Here is a 15,882-nt window from a genome sequence, read left to right as displayed (position 1 = left end):
TAAATAATAAAAAAAATAAAATAATAAATAAATTTGGTAAAAATAAAATTATTTAAAAAAAATATAATAACTAAACTAAAATTTTTTAATAAAAAAATTTAAAATAATTAAATTATTAAAATTTAATAAAAAATTATTATTATTAAAAAAAAATCTGAAGAAAATATTTTCTTTTTAAATCTTAAAAATTTACATATTCATCAAAAATATTTTTTTAATTGATGATAATAGATAAGCAGAAAAATATATAAGAAGTAAATAAATTATTTAATATTTTTATAAAATAATTAATAAATTTTTTAATATTATTTATTAATTTACAATTTAAACTTTTAATTCTTAAAAAAGGTTAAAAATTATTTATTTTTTTTATTTTATTTACTTTTTTTTGAAATTTTTAAAATAAATGTCACGAAACAAAAAAACTGAATTAACAGACATATTTTTTCACACAGGATAAAACGTTAATCTCCTAAAAGCAACGCACCAAAACAAAAGAGAACAACAGGAAAATGTACCGAGAAACTTTACCATAATATTGTTAGACAAAACGAATTGAAAGTTTGTTGTTGATGATGATGATGTGATGTTGCTTGCCGCTCTCTCTCTCTGTTTCTCTATCTCGTGCCATTATGGGACGTATTTTCCAAAGGCAAAGGTAAAGTATGAAATCCTTTTAAACTATGTTTCAAAACTATTGCAGCTATTATCATGTAAAATTTATTGTTTTTCTATTGTGCACCATGTTTATATGCATTATTGCGGAGTCGGCTCGTACGGGAAAGAAACAAGAAAAACAACAACAACGATCGTAACATTAACTTTTCTTTTGAATGCACGATCCATAAAACAAAAGAGAAATAACAGAGGAAAAAAGTTTCCATTATCTCTGAAGATTTCATGATTTTTTATCCACAGTGAAGGAAAAATAGAATAAACATTCAAAGAGAACACAAAACAATGCATTTTTTATGCCATTAAAGAGTTTTTTCCGTCTTGTCATGCGTCTCGACTGTTGGAACAAAAAAGTTTATCAATTCAATTACAAAGTGCATTTTATTTTAATTTAATTAACCTACGTAATTAACGTACACAATTTTTCGTACATTCAGTAAACAAAGAAGATGTAAAAAAATAATTTTACATTTTAAAATGAAATTTAAAAAAAAAATCTAAAAAAGTTACTTTAAAAAAAATTTTTTTTTCACTCATTAGGATTTAAACACTGATTACAATCCTCCATTTCTTGCGAAAATTCTTCGATTTGAAGAGTTGACTCGTAAAAGTTGAATTTTTTATGAACCTGTCTCGTTGCTTCCTTGAGAATTTGTTCCGTGTTTGCGTTTGGCTCTGAAAAAAAATGTAAAACAATAGAAAAAAATTAAATTTCCCGGAAAAATAATTTTTGCAGAATTTTTCGCTGTATAAATAACAATTTGCCTTCCAACCTTAAAAATAATGCATTGAAAAGTTGAATCAGGTGAGATGAAAAATTAACTGCAAAAAAGTTCATTAAATATTTAGGATAGACGTCCTCCTGCTCGATATTCATGTTGTATACTTATGCTATGGCAACGTGATGGTAAATTTGTGGAACAGGGAAAAAATCGATATTGCATCATTCGCAACGTTTGTTCTTTGCCTTTTTGGGCTTCGTGGAGTGAAAAGGGATGAATTTAGTTTTTTTGAGGTTAGTTTTATTTTTTTGAGGTTAGTTTTTTAAACCTAATTTTGGTAGATCGATCAACATTTTTAGAAGATCGATTTTAATGAAAAATTAAAAACTTTACTTGAATTGAAAATAAAAAAAAAATAATTGAAATAATAAAAAATAAAATTATTGTTTGAATTGACCACGTGGTTATATTATTCACATATTTTGAAAAGTTTCAATGTGAAATGATTTTTTTAAAATTCCATTTGTTAAACCACGTGACCAATTATTTGAAAATTTTATGTTGAAAAAAACTTATATTTAAACTATTTTAACTCACGTGTTTTATTTGACTTCTAAATTAATTAAACCACGTGGTTAAAAATATCACACTGGTTTGATTTGATACAATTTGAAGTTTTTTTTTTATTTTTTCAAATTTTAAATCACGTGGTTAATAATATGCTTTTAAATTGTTAAAAAAATCGAAAATATTTTAAATGTATTTTTAATACCTCAAACTGAGCCTTCTTAAACCACGTGACCTTACAAAGCAAATGAATCAATTTAAATAATAATTCTTTTGAAACCACGTGGTTTAATTAAATTTAAAACTCGTAGTTTTAGTATAACATTTTTTATTTAAGTGAGAAAAACGTATTTAAATTAATAAATTAGCTTGAATTGGACAAGCTTAACCACGTGACACAAAATTTGAAAAACATTCAATTGAATTTAAATTTTCATTTGTTAAAAAAATTTAAAAAAAACTAAATTTTAAATAAGTTTTGAAAATTGAACCACGTGACTTAAAATTTAATAAAATGTATTATATTCAATTCATATTTTAACAATTCAAACCACGTGACCTCATAATTTAATTTTTGAATGTAATTTATTAAACCACGTGAAAAATTATTCAATTTTCAATTAAAATTTGAATTTTTTTTTTAACATTTTGAATTTTCAGTCACGTGGTTACAGTGGCGGATCCAAGAGCAAATTTACGGGGGGGCGATTTCATACAAAATCCAAAATTTTCATAATTTTTTTCTCATATTTTTGACATTTGTATGGGAGCTTAGGCTATTACGGGGGGGCGAATGCCTCGCCGCCCCCCCCCCCCCCTGGATCCGCCCTTGCGTGGTTAAGTTAATAAATTTTAATTTTTTTTAAATTCAACCACGTGACTTAAATTCATCCCTTTTCAGTTCACCATGTCATCAAATTTCGAGTGATATGTGACAATCCTCGTAACAGCAGTAGCAACGCGTCACACATAGATGAGAATGAAAATCATGTAAAATACGTACCTACAGCCAAATGTGCAGCTAGTGCAATTTTATTAATACTTAATGCCCATATTCGTAAATTATGTACACGTACAACACCTGGTATTTGCAAGAACGTTTGCATGACGTCTGTGTAATCGAGGAATTTCGGTACACCTTCCATTAGTACCTGCAGAGAAATGTGTACAAAATTTGTCAGAAAGGTAAATTAAAGCAAAAAGAAAAAAAAAATAAGAAAGAAATGAAAAAAGGAGGGTCTCTTTTTATACGTGACTATTCCTTTGATTTGTACAAAAATTCCTTCAAGTATTCTTCTTTTTCATTAAAATGTCAGTTTTCACAGAGAAAACACCTTTTTCAGGTAAGAAAATAAAATTGCAGCGACAACTCACTTGCACTTAAAATAATTTTGTATATTTTTGGTTATACCTTCATATTATATTCAAAATGTGTTGTAATGCAATATGTGCAAAATCTTAAGGGAATTTGATGCTCATGTATGCATGTTTAGCAGAAATGCATTAAGAATCAACGAAAACGTCATTAAAATTAATGGAGGGAAAATACAAACACACACACGAGGTAGAAGACATGCAACACTTCTGGCATCCCAAAATACGTAAAAGTTATGCATTAAATACGAGAAGAGTGGTTTGGTGAAATGGGAAACGAATACAAATTACATTTTCGAGATAGATGAGAGAAAAAGTCTCTTCGAGAAAACGAAGGATTTTTTTTTCTTTTTTGTTCAGTCTGCAGTTTGGTTGTTAAGTGTTTCCATGTGCAGAAAGTAATGCATTCGTTTAAAAAGTAACCTGAGAAATTTATTTTATATTTTTTGTTGTTCTACTCTTGAATACAGAGAGGTAAATTATTTTGTTGTTAAAAATAAATGAGGGTGCGGCAACTTTGCAACGGATGACTTTATAGTTTTTCTTTGTTAGACGAAAATTTTATTTGATATTTTCATGTTTTTGAAACATTTTTGTCAATTTCGAAATCAGTTTGATTTTTTTTTCAAAATATGAAAATTTTCAAAAGATCTCATATAGATGGCGCTTTAAAAAATAATCTGATCTGATTTTTTATTAAATTTTAAAAATATTTAATTTCTAAGTGTTTAAATTTTTTTTTAAGATTTTGTAAAAAAAAATATTAATATTTTTATTAAAATAAAATTTTTAATAAACTTAATAAATTTAGATAAAAAAAATATTGAAAAAAAAATATTTTCGTTTAAGAAAAAATTTAAAAAAATTCAATAAATTAATTTATAAAAAAATTCTATTGGCTGCATGTATTTGCTTTGATAAAATTATTTTTTTTTTATTTTTTTAATTAATTAAATTAAATTAAATTAAATTAATTAATTTTATTGACATTTTAAATTTTAATAATTTTTTTGAAATTATATATTTTAATTAATTTTTTTTAAATTAATTTAATTTATTAATAAAAAAATTTATTTTAACAAAAATAATCGATTCATTCAATTTTCAGGTTGCCATCCAGGGTTGCCAATTTTTTTTCAAAAATTTTTTTTCATAAATTATTTTTATTTTTATTGCTTAAAAAATCTTGAAAAAATTTTAACTTTGAAATAAATTTTATTTTATATAAACTGAATTTTAATAAAAATATAAATAAAATTTTAAAAATAGATTTGAAAAATTTATTAAAAAATATTTTTAAAATTTCATTTTCTTTTATAAATAAATTTATTTATAAATAATTTTGCTTTTATTAGCATTCCTGATACCATGTTCTAATAAAATTTCAATTTTTTATAATTTTTAAATTAATTAATTTAATTTATAAAAAAAAATATATTTTAATAAAAATAATCTTTTAGCTTTAATTAATTTAAAATTAGGGTTGCCAAAATTATTTTTAATAAATTTTTAAAATTTATTATTTAATTTATTTAACTGTTTAAAAATCTTAAATAAATCTAATTTTTATTAAAAATTTTATCTAAAAAAAATTCAAGAAAATAATAATTTTTGGTACAAAAAAATAAAATTCTGCACAAAAAACCATCAAAATTAATTAAAATTTCCTTCAATTTTAAAAAAAATTTCAACCACTTTTCTTGATAAAATTACTCAACTTTTTGTTTCTCTTCAAAAATCGCCGCAACTCAACAAAATTGAACTTTTTTGTGGTTGGCATTTTATGCACGTTGCTACCCCGATTGCTACTCAACTCGTTGAAACACTCAAATAGTAAATAACATCAAACTAATAATAATTACAAGACGAACAAAAATTCCTCGAACATTAATATTAATTTATGAAAATTCTTGTTGAACATTCACACTGTAACTTTTTCCCATGCAACTTGCAGTATCACGAACAAAATAATTTAATTTATTTTAATTATTACAAAAAAGTACTTTTTTTTTGCTTTGGTTTCTTCTTCGCACAAACGGAACGTGCTGCGGTGCATTTTGTTGCATGATGAGAGAGAGAAAATGGAAACACAGCAAACCAAAATGGAATGGCTCTTCATAAATTTTCCCGTTTTCTCTCCATTCGTTATATTTAATAATTTTGTAATAAAATTGCCTGCCCCGATGCATTTAATTTTGTGGTTTTTCGTCGTCTTCTCTGTGCGTTGAAATAATTTCACGACACAAAATCAATATAAATTATGAGAAAAGACGACACCGAAGATGAATTTAAAACTTTAATTCTTTGCACTTTTTTTTGCTGGCATTGTTTTAACTTGGAAACTTTAATTTACTTTTATTCGGTTTTATTTGAAAAATCAATGAATATAAAATGAAAACGTTATAAAATTGTTTCTGTAAGAAAGAAGACGAACGGAAATGAGAAACTTTTTGCACTTACAAAAAAACTCGGACCAGCAGCGAAGAATAAGAAGATATTTGAAAAAAGTTTTGCACGGCAAAAAATGAGACATGGAAAAATGAGCGCGTTAAGTATCTTCTCTGCGTATTTTATTGGAGTTTACTAAAAATATTATTTCTGTACTTGTTCAAAAAAAAAAGTAAAAGAAAGTTTTGCTGCTGGACCAACACACAGACTGAGAACAGTTGCAAAGTATGAGAGCCCTTCTTAATTTTATTGCACTTTTCTTTATAGTTTTAGGTTGATGCAATTGGGAAAAATGTTTCGTGTCACAAAATTTCTAATTTAATTTAATTAATTTTCATAAAATAATAAATTTTATAAATATCTTCTTCCTCAAGCTGAATTAAAATCGTGATAAATTTTGCAAGTCAAATAAAAATTTTCACGATTCTTCCTCATGCTGAATTAAAATCGTGATAAATTTTGCAAGTCAATTTTTGGGCAATTATAAGCTTGAAACTGAATAAAAAGTCATTCTGAAGAAGATTTCCATTCATATTTTCTCAATTTTCGAACAAATAAAATTTTTCACGATTCTTCCTCATGCTGAATAAAAATCGTGAAAAATGCAAGTCAAATAAAATTTTGCAAGTCTCATGCTGAATTAAAATTTGCAAGTCAAGCAATTTTAAGCTTGAAACTGAATAAAAAGTCATTCTGAAGATGATTTCCATTCATATTTTCTCAATTTTCGAACAAATAAAATTTTTCACGATTCTTCCTCATGCTGAATAAATTTTGCAAGTAAAATAAAATTTTTCACGATTCTTCCTCATGCTGAATTAAAATCGTGATAAATTTTGCAAGTCAAATATTTTCTCAATTTTGCAATTTTAAGCTTGAAACTGAATAAAAAGTCATTCTGAAGAAGATTTCCAAATAAAATTTTTCACGATTCTTCCTCATGCTGAATTAAAATCGTGATAAATTTTGCAAGTCAATTTTTGAGCAATTTTAAGCTTGAAACTGAATAAAAAGTCATTCTGAAGATGATTTCCATTCATATTTTCTCAATTTTCGAACAAATAAAATTTTTCACGATTCTTCCTCATGCTGAATTAAAATCGTGATAAATTTTGCAAGTCAATTTTTGAGCAATTTTAAGCTTGAAACTGAATAAAAAGTCATTCTGAAGAAGATTTCCATTCATATTTTCTCAATTTTCGAACAAATAAAATTTTTCACGATTCTTCCTCATCTCATGCTGAATTAAAATCGTGATAAATTTTGCAAGTCAAAGCAATTTTAAGCTTGAAACTGAATAAAAAGTCATTCTGAAGAAGATTTCCATTCATATTTTCTCAATTTTCGAACAAATAAAATTTTTCACGATTCTTCCTCATGCTGAATAAAAATCGTGATAAATTTTGCAAGTCAATTTTTGGGCAATTTTAAGCTTGAAACTGAATAAAAAGTCATTCTGAAGATGATTTCCATTCATATTTTCTCAATTTTCGAACAAATAAAATTTTTCACGATTCTTCCTCATGCTGAATTAAAATCGTGATAAATTTTGCAAGTCAATTTTTGAGCAATTTTAAGCTTGAAACTGAATAAAAAGTCATTCTGAAGAAGATTTCCATTCATATTTTCTCAATTTTCGAACAAATAAAATTTTTCACGATTCTTCCTCATGCTGAATTAAAATCGTGATAAATTTTGCAAGTCAATTTTTGAGCAATTTTAAGCTTGAAACTGAATAAAAAGTCATTCTGAAGAAGATTTCCATTCATATTTTCTCAATTTTCGAACAAATAAAATTTTTCACGATTCTTCCTCATGCTGAATAAAAATCGTGAAAAATTTTGCAAGTCAAATAAAATTTTTCACGATTCTTCCTCATGCTGAATAAAAATCGTGATAAATTTTGCAAGTCAATTTTTGAGCAATTTTAAGCTTGAAACTGAATAAAAAGTCATTCTGAAGAAGATTTCCATTCATATTTTCTCAATTTTCGATTTTTCCTTCTGAATAAAAATCGTGATAAATTTTTCTCTTGAAACTGAATTTCTGAAGAGATTTCCATTCATATTTTCTCAACAAATAAAATTTTTCACGATTCTTCCTCATGCTGAATAAAAATCGTGAAAAATTTTGCAAGTCAATTTTTGAGCAATTTTAAGCTTGAAACTGAATAAAAAGTCATTCTGAAGAAGATTTCCATTCATATTTTCTCAATTTTCGAACAAATAAAATTTTTCACGATTCTTCCTCATGCTGAATTAAAATCGTGATAAATTTTGCAAGTCAATTTTTGAGCAATTTTAAGCTTGAAACTGAATAAAAAGTCATTCTGAAGAAGATTTCCATTCATATTTTCTCAATTTTCGAACAAATAAAATTTTCACGATTCATGCTGAATAAAAATCGTTTTCCTCATGCTGAATTAAAATCGTGATAAATTTTGCAAGTCAATTTTTGAGCAATTTTAAGCTTGAAACTGAATAAAAAGTCATTCTGAAGAAGATTTCCATTCATATTTTCTCAATTTTCGAACAAATAAAATTTTTCACGATTCTTCCTCATGCTGAATTAAAATCGTGATAAATTTTGCAAGTCAATTTTTGAGCAATTTTAAGCTTGAAACTGAATAAAAAGTCATTCTGAAGAAGATTTCCATTCATATTTTCTCAATTTTCGAACAAATAAAATTTTTCACGATTCTTCCTCATGCTGAATTAAAATCGTGATAAATTTTGCAAGTCAATTTTTGAGCAATTTTAAGCTTGAAACTGAATAAAAAGTCATTCTGAAGAAGATTTCCATTCATATTTTCTCAATTTTCGAACAAATAAAATTTTTCACGATTCTTCCTCATGCTGAATAAAAATCGTGAAAAATATTTTGCAAGTCAATTTTTGAGCAATTTTAAGCTTGAAACTGAATAAAAAGTCATTCTGAAGAAGATTTCCATTCATATTTTCTCAATTTTCGAACAAATAAAATTTTTCACGATTCTTCCTCATGCTGAATAAAAATCGTGAAAAATTTTGCAAGTCAATTTTTGGGCAATTTTAAGCTTGAAACTGAATAAAAAGTCATTCTGAAGAAGATTTCCATTCATATTTTCTCAATTTTCGAACAAATAAAATTTTTCACGATTCTTCCTCATGCTGAATAAAAATCGTGAAAAATTTTGCAAGTCAAATAAAATTTTTCACGATTCTTCCTCATGCTGAATTAAAATCGTGATAAATTTTGCAAGTCAATTTTTGGGCAATTTTAAGCTTGAAACTGAATAAAAAGTCATTCTGAAGAAGATTTCCATTCATATTTTCTCAATTTTCGAACAAATAAAATTTTTCACGATTCTTCCTCATGCTGAATAAAAATCGTGAAAAATTTTGCAAGTCAAATAAAATTTTTCACGATTCTTCCTCATGCTGAATTAAAATCGTGATAAATTTTGCAAGTCAATTTTTGAGCAATTTTAAGCTTGAAACTGAATAAAAAGTCATTCTGAAGAAGATTTCCATTCATATTTTCTCAATTTTCGAACAAATAAAATTTTTCACGATTCTTCCTCATGCTGAATAAAAATCGTGATAAATTTTGCAAGTCAATTTTTGAGCAATTTTAAGCTTGAAACTGAATAAAAAGTCATTCTGAAGAAGATTTCCATTCATATTTTCTCAATTTTCGAACAAATAAAAATTTTCACGATTCTTCAATCATGCTGAAGAAGATTTCAAATTTTGCTGAACAAATAAAATTTTTCACGATTCTTCCTCATGCTGAATTAAAATCGTGATAAATTTTGCAAGTCAATTTTTGAGCAATTTTAAGCTTGAAACTGAATAAAAAGTCATTCTGAAGAAGATTTCCATTCATATTTTCTCAATTTTCGAACAAATAAAATTTTTCACGATTCTTCCTCATGCTGAATAAAAATCGTGAAAAATTTTGCAAGTCAAATAAAATTTTTCACGATTCTTCCTCATGCTGAATTAAAATCGTGAAAAATTTTGCAAGTCAATTTTTGAGCAATTTTAAGCTTGAAACTGAATAAAAAGTCATTCTGAAGAAGATTTCCATTCATATTTTCTCAATTTTCGAACAAATAAAATTTTTCACGATTCTTCCTCATGCTGAATAAAAATCGTGAAAAATTTTGCAAGTCAATTTTTGAGCAATTTTAAGCTTGAAACTGAATAAAAAGTCATTCTGAAGATGATTTCCATTCATATTTTCTCAATTTTCGAACAAATAAAATTTTTCACGATTCTTCCTCATGCTGAATTAAAATCGTGATAAATTTTGCAAGTCAATTTTTGGGCAATTTTAAGCTTGAAACTGAATAAAAAGTCATTCTGAAGAAGATTTCCATTCATATTTTCTCAATTTTCGAACAAATAAAATTTTTCACGATTCTTCCTCATGCTGAATAAAAATCGTGATAAATTTTGCAAGTCAAATTGATGCAATTTTAAGCAATTTTGAAACTGAATAAAAAGTCATTCTGAAGAAGATTTCCATTCATATTTTCTCAATTTTCGAACAAATAAAATTTTTCACGATTCTTCCTCATGCTGAATAAAAATCGTGAAAAATTTTGCAAGTCAAATAAAATTTTTCACGATTCTTCCTCATGCTGAATTAAAATCGTGATAAATTTTGCAAGTCAATTTTTGGGCAATTTTAAGCTTGAAACTGAATAAAAAGTCATTCTGAAGAAGATTTCCATTCATATTTTCTCAATTTTCGAACAAATAAAATTTTTCACGATTCTTCCTCATGCTGAATAAAAATCGTGAAAAATTTTGCAAGTCAAATAAAATTTCAATTCTTCCTCATGCTGAATTAAAATCGTGATAAATTTTGCAAGTCAATTTTTGGGCAATTTTAAGCTTGAAACTGAATAAAAAGTCATTCTGAAGAAGATTTCCATTCATATTTTCTCAATTTTCGAACAAATAAAATTTTTCACGATTTTTCCTCATGCTGAATAAAAATCGTGAAAAATTTTGCAAGTCAAATAAAATTTTTCACGATTCTTCCTCATGCTGAATTAAAATCGTGATAAATTTTGCAAGTCAATTTTTGAGCAATTTTAAGCTTGAAACTGAATAAAAAGTCATTCTGAAGATGATTTCCATTCATATTTTCTCAATTTTCGAACAAATAAAATTTTTCACGATTCTTCCTCAGGTTGACTTAAAATCGTGATAAATTTTGCAAGTCAATTTTTGAGCAATTTTAAGCTTGAAACTGAATAAAAAGTCATTCTGAAGATGATTTCCATTCATATTTTCTCAATTTTCGAACAAATAAAATTTTTCACGATTCTTCCTCATGCTGAATTAAAATCGTGATAAATTTTGCAAGTCAATTTTTGAGCAATTTTAAGCTTGAAACTGAATAAAAAGTCATTCTGAAGATGATTTCCATTCATATTTTCTCAATTTTCGAACAAATAAAATTTTTCACGATTCTTCCTCATGCTGAATAAAAATCGTGAAAAATTTTGCAAGTCAAATAAAATTTTTCACGATTCTTCCACTGAATAAAATCGTGATAAATTTTGCAAGTCAATTTTTGGGCAATTTTAAATTGAAACTGAATAAAAAGTCATTCTGAAGATGATTTCCATTCACAAATAAAATTTTTCATGATTCTTTCTCATGCTGAATTAAAATCGTGATAAATTTTGCAAGTCAATTTTTGGGCAATTTTAAGCTTGAAACTGAATAAAAAGTCATTCTGAAGATGATTTCCATTCATATTTTCTCAATTTTCGAACAAATAAAATTTTTCACGATTCTTCCTCATGCTGAATAAAAATCGTGAAAAATTTTGCAAGTCAAATAAAATTTTTCACGATTCTTCCTCATGCTGAATTAAAATCGTGATAAATTTTGCAAGTCAATTTTTGAGCAATTTTAAGCTTGAAACTGAATAAAAAGTCATTCTGAAGATGATAATTTTAATAAAAAAATGTTTATGAAAATTAAAAAAAAAAAATAATTTTACAAAATTGAATGAAATTTGAAACATTTTTGTCAATTGCATCAACCTTACTTCTTACTTTTTATTTATTATTAAGGCAATAAGAAAATTTTATTAAGACTTTTATGACTGGATGCCTCCGGTCTTTAATTCTTTCTCATTTCTTTCTTTTTTTTTGTTGCATGCTATTTAGGTGTTAATGAAATTTTTCGTTCTTACCAGAAGCGCATCCTTCATAATGGCAATTGTCGTTCCGAGCACGAGAATTGAAAAGACAAAAGTACAAATCGGGTCAATTAAACTCCATTCCGGCTTAAAATAAAGAACCAGCGATGCAATAAAAACTCCCAGGCTCTGCATGAAATCACTTATAACATGAATAAAAGCTGCCCGTACATTCAAATTCTGCGCCGGAGCCTTTTTGGCGTCACTTGTTGAGGAAATTTGACTCGTATTTGGTTCGTCATGAGCATGCCCATGTGACATACCTCCGTGACTATGTCCGTGGCCTCCATGCAAAGTCATTCCCATGCTGCGAAAAAAAAATTAATTAAATATCAGGCGTCTCCACACGTTTTCAATTAAGTCATTAACTGAATTAAATTGACTCGAAAATACTTACATAATATTAACGAGAATACCAAATGCCGATGTAATTAACATTGGTGCACCTTCCAATTCAAAGTCTTGGTTAACCACACGCAAAACCGCCAAATAGACAAGTATCGCAGTGACAACCCAAATCGTTAGGACCGACACTAAAGCACCAATTACCTCAGCACGGTGCCAACCGAACGATAATCTGCGAGTGGATGAAATTATAATTATTAATAAAAAGCTGCGTTTGTTGTCTTTTTTGGCATCGTCTTCATTATTTTCATAATTTTAAGAGATGAAGAAACCACGAACGAAATTAAATAAAATTTAAAAAGGGATAAGCAGTTAAATTTAATTAAAAAGTTTCGAGTCAATTTTCGAGAAAATTAAAATTTTTTACTGAAAATTTGATTTTTATGAAATATTTTCTTAAAACGTTATCAACTTTTTACTAAAAATTAAACTTGCCAATTGAAATAATTAACGTTAAAATTTAAAGGAAAATTTGAAAGTTGGTTTGAGGTTAATTTTACTATGAGTGGTTAAAAACAATTTTTTTTCCTGATAATAAAAAAAGATTTGAATATTATTTTTTCTAAATGAAACTATTGTATTTTGAATCGATTTTGATCTAAATTTATGTTAAAATTTTTAGCCATCAAAAATTTTGAAATTTTATTTATTTATCATTTTTGTACTCCTCATAACTTAAAATCACTTTATTATTTTAAATCTAAAAATTTTATAAACAAAAAAGTCGATTTGAGGTTAAATTTTTTTTAAGCTTTTAAAAAATTAAAATTAATAAATTTTTAAAAAATAAAAAAAATAAAATTTATTGCATTTCTTAAATATTTAGTGTAAAATTTTATATAATTTGTAGGGGCAAATTTGCTGTTAAATTTTTTTTTTTTTTTTGCTTCAAAAATAAAATTTCTCAAAAATTATTTAAAATTCTTTGTAATTTTGAAAATTTATTAATTAAAAATGATTAATTTAACATTTATGTACACCTCAAAAAAATTTAAAAAAAAATTCTCATTTTCATACTCCTCAAAATTCTTTGAAAAAAATTACATCCTTTAAAATTTTGAGGAGTATGAAAATGTAAAAAAAATATTTTTTTTTGAGGAGTACATAATTGTTAAATTAGACAATTTTGATGGATAAACGGTAAAAAATACAAAGCTTTTGAAATAATTTTTAAAGATTTACATTTTCGTACTCCTCATTTCACAATTTTGTACTCCTCATTCGAAAATTTGCAAAAAATCATTGAAAAATATCTAAAATTAATCCTCAAATAAAAATGCAAACTTGAAAATCTCTTCTCATACTTCAAAATCCATTGACAACGTCGACTAAATACTTCGCAGCAACATAAATAATTTATGAGACACAAACACACAAACAACAATTATTATTATTATCATTGCAATTTCGGTGCAGCTACGGCGCTGATCACATTACGGAATGACCATGCCTTGTCACACACACAGAAAATTTTCGAAAATTGTACCCAACATAATGAAAATAGACAGCAGATTGTTGAATTTGCGTCGTCTCGGTTTTCAATTGCCTCAAATTTTGCATAAATGCATTAGAAATTCGCAAAATTTTGCAAAGTAATGCTATCTGTGTGTTTGTGCGCTATTACAAAAGCAGTTGAATTACAATGGAAAATGTTTGTTTTTTGCATTTATCATGCAATTTCGGGGGATACAAGTTGACGTTGGACCGCAAGTAATTCCAAATATATAATTTTCTAACGAAAATGCAGTCACAGAAATTATTTTGCCATGACTGCCTCTATAATAATGGGCAAATATGACAATAATAACAATTATAATCGGTGTCATATCCTCCTTTTGTTGTGTGTGCGTTGGAAAAGGCTAAAATAGCAAAACCATTGTTACTGACACACAATAAAATGAAACATATAATGGAAATTTATTGTATGAAAATAGACATTTATTTGATTATTTTTTCCATGAAATTATTTTGAGGTTTTGTGATAAATCGTTTATTATTTTTTAATATTGATCAGCGTTTAACCAGATATTATTTATTTTGCCAGATAAGCAATTTTGGTTTGAAATTGTAATAAAAAAAATGTAAAATGACATAAATTTGCAGAGAAGAGTAATTCTGAAATTTTTTAAAATAATAAAAATCGAAAATGAATGAATTAAAAATTTTAAATAAAAAAAATTATTAAAATTAAATTAAAATAAATTTAATCTTAAATAAAAATATTCAAATAATTTAAAATAAAATTTAAAAAAATTACCTATTTTTTATTTTTAATAAAATTTGTAATTTAATGAATTAAATTTATTTTCAATTAAATAATAATTAATTAAAATAAATAAAATATTTTTTGTCAGGATTTTTTTTTTTCGATAAAAATTTGTCACTTTGAGTTAAAAATCTTAACAAAAATATTAAAATTCAAAAAAAAAAAATAATCATTCAGTTTTAATTTTAAAAATTAAAAAAAAAAGTAATTTAATATTAAAATCACTAAAAAACCGAAGTTTTTGATCTTTTTCCTACTTTCTCACCCCATGGCGGATAGAAAACACGAGGCTACATCCACATGAGTATATGCGTTGGAAAGCTTGGAGTCTCTACTTTCCAACAGTATATCAACTTTTGATTTTGTAGTGTAAAAATCGGGAGATATTCAAGATTTAGTGAGAAAGGTCATTCTAGCTCCTTGCTGAGATATACCTAAATTTTCAAAAAATCCCTGCCCCGTGGTTTTACACAAAAAATCAAAAACCCCTGAACAAATTATCTTCGTAGGGACCTAAACTAACGATTTGAGGGGTGTTGAGCTTGATCCAACCACTTTGCGTTTTTATACCAGACATAATAAAATAATAAAATAAAAATCAAATTACAAAATAAAAAATTATTAATTTAAATTAAAATAAATTTTAAAAAATTATTCAAATAAATAAAATAATTTTTTGGAATAAAATATCCATAAAAAATAATAAAATTTTCTGATCCTGATTAAAAATGAAAAAATATTCATAATTCAATTTAAAAAATTAAATAAAGTTAATTAAAATTATAAATAAAAATATTTTTTTTTTAGAAAAATTCAAAGATCAATTAAAATATTAAATAAAATTAAAAAAATATCTAAATTAAAATATTTTTTTTTACTATTTATGAAAATTTTATTTTATGAAAAAAAAAATAAATAAATAAAATAAATAATTACCTAAATTGTAATAAAATTAAATAAATATTAATTTTATATAAATTTAAAAAAAAATGTCAAAAAACCCACAAATCTTTCACTTTTTCACATTAAACTAACAAACAAGACCAAATACCGTGAAAATTGTAAAAAAAATCTCAACATTCGATACAATATCCGAATTTATGATCAAGATTCATCATTCTGCGAAAAACAGGAAATGTCGTACAACACGTAGAAATGTGACAAAATCATCATAAATCTCGCATCAAAAATTTTTTATGGTCATATAAACCCTTTTTC

General features: G+C 25.5%; 1 protein-coding gene across 1 annotated transcript in view; it reads right to left on the bottom strand.

Annotated features, from left to right (window-relative positions):
* Positions 1–1,037: 1,037 nt before the first annotated feature.
* The window catches only part of LOC134830577 (proton-coupled zinc antiporter SLC30A2-like), a 30,308-nt gene continuing 15,463 nt past the window's right edge, over positions 1,038–15,882 (bottom strand). The window contains exons 4-7 of the mRNA XM_063844111.1: positions 12,391–12,570; positions 11,988–12,300; positions 2,968–3,115; positions 1,038–1,350 (exon numbers count right to left, since the gene is read on the bottom strand). Of these exons, the coding sequence (XP_063700181.1) occupies positions 1,205–1,350; positions 2,968–3,115; positions 11,988–12,300; positions 12,391–12,570 (787 nt within the window). The 3' untranslated portion in view covers positions 1,038–1,204. The remainder of the gene's footprint in view (positions 1,351–2,967; positions 3,116–11,987; positions 12,301–12,390; positions 12,571–15,882) is intronic.

Source organism: Culicoides brevitarsis, chromosome 2 (assembly GCF_036172545.1).
Source record: "Culicoides brevitarsis isolate CSIRO-B50_1 chromosome 2, AGI_CSIRO_Cbre_v1, whole genome shotgun sequence".
NCBI classification, from domain to species: domain Eukaryota; kingdom Metazoa; phylum Arthropoda; class Insecta; order Diptera; family Ceratopogonidae; genus Culicoides; species Culicoides brevitarsis.
Note: the sequence above shows the minus strand (reverse complement) of the source record. Positions and strands in the feature narration are given on the sequence as shown.